The sequence below is a fragment of the Pangasianodon hypophthalmus genome, chromosome 2 (genome assembly GCF_027358585.1).
Source record: "Pangasianodon hypophthalmus isolate fPanHyp1 chromosome 2, fPanHyp1.pri, whole genome shotgun sequence".
Lineage (NCBI taxonomy): Eukaryota > Metazoa > Chordata > Actinopteri > Siluriformes > Pangasiidae > Pangasianodon > Pangasianodon hypophthalmus.
The window spans coordinates 28,144,417-28,154,776 of NC_069711.1; the positions used below are offsets into that span (position 1 = coordinate 28,144,417).

Here is a 10,360-nt window from a genome sequence, read left to right on the forward strand (position 1 = left end):
TCTTGTGCTTTCATATGGCTCTTCTTGAGCAATGGTTTCTTTCTAGCTATCCTCACATGCAGTCCTCAATTATGTAGAGCTCTTAAATGGTTCACTTGGTGCACCTTCACTCCACTCTCAGCCCTTACACTCTGTAACTCCTTCAGAGGGACTGTTGGCCTCACCGTGGCTTGTTACCAGTCTTTGTCTTATGTTTGCACTGAATTTGGAGGGGCTGCATTGTCTAGGTAGTGTGTGGATGGTGTGATGCAGCCTCCACTTCCTCACCAACTGAACAGTGCTTACGGGGACGTTTAACCTCTTAGATATAATTTACACCCTATTGCTAAGTTATGAAATTCTATTACGTTATCTTTAACGTCCTTAGAATGCTACTTAGCCTTCACTCCTTTCTTTCAGACTGACAGTCTCTTATAAATAAAGAAACATGAATCTGCAGCTACATATGTCAACTATAGTCTCAGAGTCCAGCTCTTGGATGTCAGGAGTAGAACCCGATGAGATCTGCTGTTGTAGCTGATCTACCTCAAGGCACAACGTGTGTGTTCTGAGATGCTTTTCTTCTCACTACAGTTGTAAATGGTGGTTACGAGTTACTGTAGTCTGTCTGTCAGCCCGAACCAGTCTGGCCATTCTCCTGTGGCCTCTCATTAACAAGGCGTTTCCACACACACACACACACACGCACACAACTGCTGCTCACTGGATGTTTGCTTTTCACACCATCCTGTGTAAATTCTAGAGACCTTTGTGTGTGAAAGTACCAGATGATCAGCAGTTTCTGAAATACTAAAACACTGTGTATTTTTTAAATTCAGCTATTTCATGGTTTATTACTTGTTCTGTGTATATGATGATTTAAAAAGTATCATTCCTGTATATAACAGTAAGACGTATTACCAGTAATATAATCCTCACATCATAGACGTCATGGACACAAGTTCAGCTTAAATGTAATGATGAAAATTGTGATTTAAGTTCGACTGGCTTATTGATCACATGACACTTAGACTTGGAGCCAGATGTTTTATGAGCCTTGTACGCTCTGCCATGAGCTTTTGTTCCATTAGATATCTCAATTATGTTACAGTAGAGCTGCTCTCCCTGCTCCCATGCAGACATCAAGTTGGACATGACATTTATGACATGTGACTAATATGAATGAGTCAATTTGGACTTAAAAGCTGGTGTCTTAACATTTGAACTAGTCTTGATTGTAAAAGAGGAGTAACACAGAAGTCCTTTAAGTTTTTTCCTTCTTTATTTTGAGGGTCCATGCATGGCCCTCGAATTGACTTTGTAAACATACCGCAGTGAACATACACTAAATCAAAAAAAATATATATACATTACCTAGTAAAAATAAATTACTGAGGAATGTAACAAAACAAGGACAAAGAAAAGAGGTGAAGGGTGTGCAGCTGTTTCTCAGCCACACCAAGATCACTTGGACTCAAAAACGGTTGGGTGCACTAATAAGCAAGCCTCCAACCTCACTGTAAGCAAAAGAAACAGTACAAAGGGTAATAATAATATTAATCTTAAACAAGACTAACAGTTACTTCAGTATCTGTGTGTGTGTGTGTGTGTGTGTGTGTGTGTGTGTGTGTGGGGTCTGATTCGAGGCTACTGGGGGAAAGCAGGGGGCATGGGGTAGGGCACCATGGGCTGTGGAGGCTGTTGGGGGGGTTGGGGGGGGTTAAACGGGAATGGAGGGTGGTTCATTCCGTTCTGGGTTGGCGCCTGGTTCCCCTGGAATGGCTGGTTTTGGAAGTTCTGGTTTCCGAAAGCGTTTGGGTTTCCCCCACTGTTGTAGTTGTTGCTACTGTAGTTACTGCTACTACCGTTACTTTTGTTGTAGCTGCTGCCACCGCTGTAACTGCCGTTCTGTGCTTTGGGGCCACTACTGTAACCCCTGTCACCATCTCGATCCCTATAGCTACCAAAATCTCTCCTACCCCCACTGGAATAGCGGTCCCGACGGTCGTCCTTGTAGCTTCCCCGACCGCCTCTGGAACGACCTGCGGAAGAAAAAGTGGCACAGTCAGTTAAATTGCTAACAGATTAACGAAAGGCAACTGCAAAATCCTTGTCCTGCTCTCTCCATTATTGCATCAGCAGTGTAAATGCCAACTAACCAAACATGTTACTGCAGTAGAGTCACCAAAGAAACCTGATTATGTATAAAGGCTTATATCTCAACACTGCTGAACTCTCAATTCTGATTGTCAGAAGGTGGTGATTAATTTTCTATAACATCATCATTGACAGTCTCCAGTATCAGTGCCTTTTACTCTTCAGTATATTTTCACCATGGGACAAAATTACATGACAAGCTGCATTTTATTGCTTTATATTATATTGTCTTAATAGGAACTGACTTGGTTTGCAGCTGTTCCACAACATTAGATGTATTATAAACAGTCAAAAAGAATGCGTCATTCGTTAATAACTGAAAAACTGTTATTGTTGCCAAACTGCTGTAGTATAAGAGGAATAAACCACCACAGGGTGCGCCTTTATCGGAAAATAACTTGCTTGTCGTCAAGCTGCATCACACCGCCCCATTGTTGATTATTTTCTTATAACAGCATGCTCCATCATGTTTTATTCCTTACTAAAGAACTTTAGCAAAATTGTGATTTCAATATTATAATTATAATATTGCAATATAAGCAAAATAATTGATCATTTTAGTTTTTACCTCCTCGGTCCTCTGCCATCTGGAGCAGTTTGGGGTTGATGGCTTGGTTGGCCTCGCGCAGGACCGAGATCAGGTCGCTGGCCTGTTTCATGTTGTTGGGCGTAAAGAAGGTGTAGGCCGTGCCCGTTTTCTGACTGCGGGCCGTGCGGCCAATTCGGTGGATATAGTCCTCAGAGGAGTTAGGGTAGTCATAATTGATGACAAATTTCACATCCTCCACATCTGTAAAGCGTTGCAGTGTGGCAAAAAAGGTAATGTGGCAACAATTTTTTTGCACACCACAGCCGCCACACCAAAAAAAACACAAGTTAGCAAAGACAGTAAAGAAATCAGAAAATTACTGGATACTTAGCTGGGCTGGAAAAAACAGGAAAGTGTTAAGGCACAAATCCTAGGATCAAAAAAGCATAACTGTCTCAGTGGGAACACTACCATGGGAAGAGAGAAAGGATGCACACTCCATTTGCTTCAATCCCAAAATTAAAAAGGAAAAAAAAAAAAAAGCAAACAGAAAACAGACCTACAATCACCATCACCCTCCCTCCCTCTTTTTTGTTTATCAAACCATGAGAATAAACGTCTTACCATTAAGGAGTATGCATTCACTAGTCCTTTCCCAATGCAGCCAACTCCCCACAAATTGTCAAGTGACATCCAGGTGCTTCTAACGCAGTAGGGCCACTATGCGCACTCTTGCCTCCTCGTGTGCCGACACACACAGGACCGTTCGGCTTGGCTTTTTCGCTCTATAGGTCCCTTTTTTTTTTTTTTTTTTGTTTTGTTTTTTGTTTTGTTTTCCCCCCCTTTCAGCACACTCATAAGAAGCTCGCTAATAAAGGCCACACTGCTGTCTTGCCCAGACCAAACAGACCGTGGCTAACGTGAGGGGACCCAAGAGAGCCAAAAGTACAAAAACGAAGAGGGGAAAAACAGTGTTGCTTAGTTGCTTCCTCCCCCCCCCAACTCTGTCTGAGGTTATTAATGAGCGACCACAAAATCCCTCATCACAGTCTCGTCTAGGCAAGATGCTCCCAGAAGCCAGTGTTCACTTGAGAAAATGTCTCTCGTTGGCAGGTCTCGACATGACTTTTTGAAAAGAATGAAAATGCAGGCGAGGGAGGAACTTCAATCGTGGAATTGGATAGTCACTGCTGTCGATTTACTCTCTTTTTGAATTTTTTTTTTCTAAGATTCAAACGTTCTGCTCCACTGTCTACAGGTGTCCCAGAGCCCCTTTATACATGTGCCAGTCTCACCAATTGAGATAGAGGAAGTTGAAAAACTGCTCTCTCCATTCCATGAACACCAGCGCTTTGAGTCAGGAAAAAAAAAGTGACTAAACCTCTAATTATTGCTTGTAAACTTCCATGCATCATGAAGGATCTTTCCAAATCTCAAACAAGCGCCTACTTGCCATACAACGCTCTTACAAACTGCATGCAAGGCAAAAACAAACAGCATCAAGCTTTAATTCATTGGTAGTTTGAGATAGAAAGATGGCTAGATTAACCGTTACCAAAACGTGTATTTGTTAAAGATAATCCATGGACAGAGAACAGGTGTATATTATATTATTATTAACTAGGTTATCATAGCCAAGGCTTAGCCACACTGCCTTATTGAAGGTTACTGGCACACAGAGCTGAGCTCGGACATTTTTTTGCTTTTAATAAATTTCACCTCTCTAAGCGACTGGGTGGCCGCCAGTCGCTCACTTCCACTTCTCCTTCCCCCTCTGCCGGCCTTGGGGCTTGTCATGCCTAGGCCCTGCCACAAAGACTGCACCTTTAGGTGAGAAAAACTCAGAATGCATAGAGAAGAAGTTAAAGAAAGCAAAAATCACTTTCTTTAAAAGTGAAACAATGTTTTTTTTCCTTGGGGTTTTGTCTAAAGAAAAAAGGAAAAGAGACGACACAAAGACAAGGCCATCTCGAGAAATACTGACCTAATCCGCGCGAGGCCACGTCTGTCGCGATGAGGATGCACGCTTTACCGTACTTGAACTCTAGAAAAGGGAAGAGGATGATTATTTGAGGAAGGCTGATACCCATGTGCTGAATGCTTAGAATGACTCGTACACGTCTTACCGTTCAGGACCCAGTCTCTCTCCTGCTGACTTTTATCTCCATGAATTCCCATGGCAGGCCATCTGGAACACACAATATTCTCATATTAGGCTCAGTGTCAATGCAAAAATAAATATTTATTTGCTAGTTATGTAATTTCCCTTCTCAAAATCTACACATTTTTCAGATAGCTAAACATTTATTGTAAACACTTTTTGAGCTCTGTCCTATCCGCCAGCAGATTATCAATCTGTATTGCTAATATAATCATTCAGTTGCGACTGCATAGTATACACGATCATGCTTATTGGTGCTTATGATTTATTTTCTCTAGAAAGAGAACCAGTGCAGACTTCAGTAAATAAGAAAGTCTACTTATTTACTTCCAAGCACGTCTTGTGGGCTCTTTCACACAGGCTGACCCGATTAACTAGTATTAGTGAAGTAAAATAAAATGAGCTGGCAAGACTACTGTGATTACTGAATGAAAAAGTACAAACACATAATGCTCCATGATTAAAAGCCAAGAGACTAAACGAATACACTTTGGGTAAATGTGCAACTTTTGTAATAGTCTGTTGTTTGAGGACAGACGGAAAACAAAGAAATTACCAAATCAAATCTGCTCTTACCCGTCTCTCCTCATCCTCCGGGTCAGTTCATCACACCGTCTTTTGGTCTCTACAAAGATGATGGTCTTATTCTCCTTCTCACTCATGATCTCCTCTAGCAAGCGGATTAGTCTGATGGAGGAAAAAAAATAAAAATACTGCAATGTAGTCTTTAACTAACATGAAAACATTGATTCATGTAAAATGCAGCTGACATTTGGACGTTTCAGAATCTCAGAAGCTCTTCGTCCTTTATTTATTTATTTTTTTAAAACTTACTTGTCATCCTTCTCTCCGTCATTACAGACGTCGACTATCTGCAGGATGTTGTGGTTGGCGCTGAGCTGCAGAGCTCCAACATTGATCTGAACATACTCCTTCAGGAAATCTTCAGCCAGCTGACGCACCTCTTTGGGCCAAGTGGCGCTCCACATTAGAGTCTGCCTGTCAGGCTATGGGTGAGAGAGACAACAACAGAAAAGAGTCAAAGTGATGTTTTCTGACATTTCATCCAAAAATAATTATTCACATTGACTGGAGGGTGCATGCACTTCACACTTACGCGGATCTGATCTACAATTTTGCGGATCTGTGGTTCGAAGCCCATGTCCAGCATGCGGTCAGCCTCGTCCAGCACCAGGTAGGTGCAGCGCCGAAGGTTGGTCTTTCCTGCCTCCAGGAAGTCGATCAGACGACCAGGGGTGGCAATGCAGATCTCAACACCTGAAGGGAGAGGGACAACAATTGCATAAATAAACCAGTGCTACTATAAGGCACTTATATTTATTTGAACTTATTTGAACTGCAAAATAATGTACAGCCATAATAAAAAAAAATATAACACATACACAACTGTAAGAACAAATCAGAATTAAAAATAGTTTGGTTATGAAAATAGTGTAGTTGTAAAAGCTGAAAGCCTGTTTCACCTCTCTCAAGGTCTCGGATCTGGGGTCCTTTAGGAGCTCCTCCGTAGATGCAGGTGGACTTTAGGCGAGAGGCACGTCCATACTCTGCAGCAACCTGCTGCACCTGCTGAGCCAGCTCACGAGTCGGGGCCAGCACCAGGCACTGAAAAAGGGGATCAGGTAACAAAGGTTAGGCACAGAACAACCCACCTGCCACAGACAACTGCTTACAACTGCTGGGAGTCCAACTCTAATCCTGAAGAGCCATAGCCATAGTCCAGCAGTTTGTCAGACCTGATCCACTAGTTAATACTAGGTTAAGAAGTGTGTTGGGAGTCAGACTGCTCAGGATTAGAATTGGGCTCCTCTGGTCTAGTGATCAAGTGGACCTGTAGTTTGGATGGCTGGCAAAAAAGGAGGCAATGGGAGTCACCCAGAGTCTCCCATTTAGTCTTAAATTATATTCTCACTTACACCGAAATTAAAGGTGTCTGCCAAATGAATAAATGTAAGAGAAAAAACATCAATATCATAAGACCAGTCTCTTTGACGTACTGTATACATTTTAAAATGACCTGGAAGAATTAAACTGATGCATGATTTTGGAAGCCTGAAGGAAGTGAAACGTGGAAAACTTACAATAGGACCATCTCCATGCTCGAGGAAAGGCTGGTGGTTAATGTGCACGATGGCTGGCAACAGGTACTATAAAGACAAGAGAGCATTTTTTTTTTTTTTTTTTAATCTTGTTCACTTTATTTGTCTGCAATTATAACAAACTCAAGTCAGGTATTCAGAGAGATGCTTCAAAATTAAATACCCACTTTTGTGTCAAGGACCAGAACAATAACATTTTACAAGCACCACAAAAGTAATATAAACTAGGCTATTGGATGTCATATGTGAGCAAAGGAATATTATGCTGTTGGATTATAAGACTATCTTTTGACCACAAAGAGTGTGGTCCTCCCACCTGGTTATATGTTTTCTTGAAGATTTTCAGTAACTTAAATTTCTAGCTAAATTCAAGCACTTCCGGAACCTTAAACAAATCCTGAAAACTGCAGACGTGAATGTTTCAGATGACTTACTGCCAGGGTTTTTCCAGAGCCGGTTTGGGCGATGCCGACCATGTCTTTTCCACTTAGCGCGAGCGGCCAGCCTTGAGCTTGGATGGGAGTGGGCTCAGCCCATGTCTGCTTCTTGATTACATCCATTACATAATCTGTAACATCATAAATATATTGTGTTAGAGATCTCACATATACACTCTAGTACACAGGATTGCATTAATATCTTGGGTTAGTATGCTAACTGCTTTATTAGAAGTTAAAGCAGGAAAACCAGAAATTACATGGTAAATGGAAAAAGTACCGTATACTCACTTGGGAAGGTGGCTTCATGAAATTTAATAATAGGCTTTGGGCAATCTCTGCCTTTGACTGTGACTTCTTTTGCCCTGCGGTACTGTTCAACCTCTTGCTGTTTTTCAAGAAACAAAAATCAAAGATTAGATTTGACACAGCAAGGTAAAGGACTCACTCATTCAAAAAAAAATTGGTATAGTGGAATGACTGGCACAATCAACAATTTAAAGACTGACTAACCATTGATCTCCGGGTGACTTCAGGATGCTCCTTGTAGAAGTTTTTCTCAAATTTAGGAAGCTCGTCAAGGTTCCAGTGTCGTTTGCGCAGTCTGTCGCCGGGATTGCCGAATTTTCCAGATGGAGGAGGTCCACTGCGGCCTCCACCAAATCGAGGAGCACTGCTGCCATAACTGTCACCGAAAACACAAACGTTAGAGTTATGCTCTGGTGTCACTGTTAGTCACAGTGATTGATCGGACAGTTAGCTCAATGGAGACTTTTTCAAAATACTAGGTGAAACGCATTTCTATCCATTACTGTCTTCCCCTTCTTTTTTCAACCTGATCAAGTTCCTTAATCCAGTGGTTCTAATCAATTTTGTATACGGCTGTGACTGTACAAAAAATTTGCAACCCATTCCCTCTGGGCTCACCTATATCATACTACAGAAACCTCAGTTTCTCTGAGCAGGGGATGCGGACTGCACTGCAAACCCTTTGGCTGTGTTCCTACTGCAAACACATTACACTGCTCCGTCTGCTGTTCCTAACTTTATCATACATGACAGCTACCAAACACACAGAAGAATATGGAATTACTGACCAGAACTAAACAAAAACAATGATCTATTATTGGCTAAGCAGCACTGCACACAGCCGCACTAGTTAGATATTTTTTGGGCCCAGCTCACTGCCTTTCCTCAGGGTTCCTGATGGTCTAGCGGCTAAGGATCCCGCGCTATCACTGCCGCAGCCCAGATTCATTTCATGGGCAGGGAAGCAACCCTGCTGCCGGGAGAGCACTCTCAGTGCCGGTCCCAAGCCCGGATAAAACAGGAGGTCAAGAAGAGCGTCCGGCGTAAAACCTGTGCCAAATCAAAGCATGTAGACCAATGAGCCGCTGTGGCGACCCCTAACGGGAACAGCTGAAAGAACAACAACACCGCCTTTCCTCACAGTCACTCTCGTTCAGCTTACAACAACGTGATAAATACCGACAGTGCTAGAGATCTTCTGGAAAAATCTTTCTCTGCTGTCAGTGAATACTTTGTTATTTTTAGACGAAATTATCACCTCATCTAAACTGCAAACCCTCTAAAAGTTGTAGGTTTCCCCTCCAAGGACTACTTAGGCCAAACAACGTCCAGTCAGGTTGGATTACACCGAGCTTCACAAATTACTCCTTTACTCAGTCAGGTAATATAAAGTAGGGCAGGGGTTGTCGTGTGTGAGCTTTGAGATGTTCATCTGTGGGAATTTACTGCCGTGTTTGGACACAATTGCTGGATTTGGGCTACATTATCAGATTTTATGTTGACATATTACATATTCATTTCTTAAGCAATTCTAATGCAAAAAAGAGGCCACTTCCTAATTTTTTCAGTAATTCAATTTCAAAAGTCTCAATTTTGTGCCCAGAATACACGTTAGACAGAAAGATGTAAAACATTTCTAAAAGGTGGGACTGAAAGAACATCATCATCCATAACCTAAACAAACATGGACTAGATCTAAAAAGGTTTCCAGCTCCCTGTGTACAATAATGCACCAAGATCAGTCTTGAATTATTATTATTATTATTATTATTGTTGTTGTTAATAATAATAATAATATTTTATTACTTACACGACACCCTATGTGTAGTTAACTATAACTAGGAAATATTTTTATAAAGCTACATCCAATGTCGACTGTAAATGTGTTTGGAAAACACACTTGTGTGGCGCATTCCCCGCTGCCATTTTAATCCTGACCAGTGCAAGAACAAAGCCGAGGAGAGCCGGCATTTTGAATCCACATTCACGGCTGTAGTGCAAATGGCTCCCTACTCGGTATACAAGTGCACTTCCACAGACTCCGAACAAAACCACACTGGCCGCCTATGTAGCACTCTATTTATGCAAAATTGAGCCATTTAGGATTCGGCCATGGTTTGGCCACATGGTAACCTCATGAAAAACCGGGCCAACAAAACAACCAAACCACTAACTGTGTTATCTTATATTTGTAAATATTAAGAGCTTAAATATTTTGGTTACAAAGTAAGAAAATGTAATTGCATTTTATCGGATAACACACAACGCTAAACAATTAATAAGCATAAAAGCACACCTGGATAACGTCGCCTATACCGACTTACCCAAATGTAACATTATTCCTTGGGTTACAAATATTTTTTTTACTTGTTAACCACAGACACGATATTTGACGGATGCGGCACAGCTGGATTTCCTGCTTTAAAAAAGAAAATTTAAATATAAACTTACCCTCTATCTCTTCCACGGTCTCTGTCTGAATATCCCGGCATGACTAAACTTTAAATGAAAAAAATATATACTAGAAAATATACTATTTAACTCGTCGGTCCTTTTCAACCGACTATAAAATGGCTTCTGTAAAATACCGGCCGGGTGCAAAAAACGTTATCAGATGCTGTACAAGAACGTGCACATGCTGTATCAATCCGCCGCGTCCGGAACTACT

At 41.6% G+C, this 10,360-nt stretch overlaps 1 protein-coding gene across 1 annotated transcript; it reads right to left on the reverse strand.

The window, feature by feature from the left end:
* Positions 1-1,242: 1,242 nt before the first annotated feature.
* LOC113538329 (probable ATP-dependent RNA helicase DDX5) lies at positions 1,243-10,303 on the reverse strand. The gene is made up of 13 exons (XM_026933300.3): positions 10,144-10,303; positions 7,897-8,068; positions 7,675-7,771; positions 7,381-7,514; positions 6,929-6,994; positions 6,311-6,452; positions 5,944-6,104; positions 5,661-5,833; positions 5,403-5,513; positions 4,792-4,853; positions 4,650-4,709; positions 2,705-2,926; positions 1,243-2,021 (listed from the first exon to the last, which is right to left on the reverse strand). The coding sequence occupies exons 1-13, from the start codon at positions 10,182-10,184 to the stop codon at positions 1,627-1,629; spliced, it is 1,836 nt and encodes a 611-aa protein (XP_026789101.1). The 5' UTR covers positions 10,185-10,303; the 3' UTR covers positions 1,243-1,626.
* Positions 10,304-10,360: the final 57 nt, after the last annotated feature.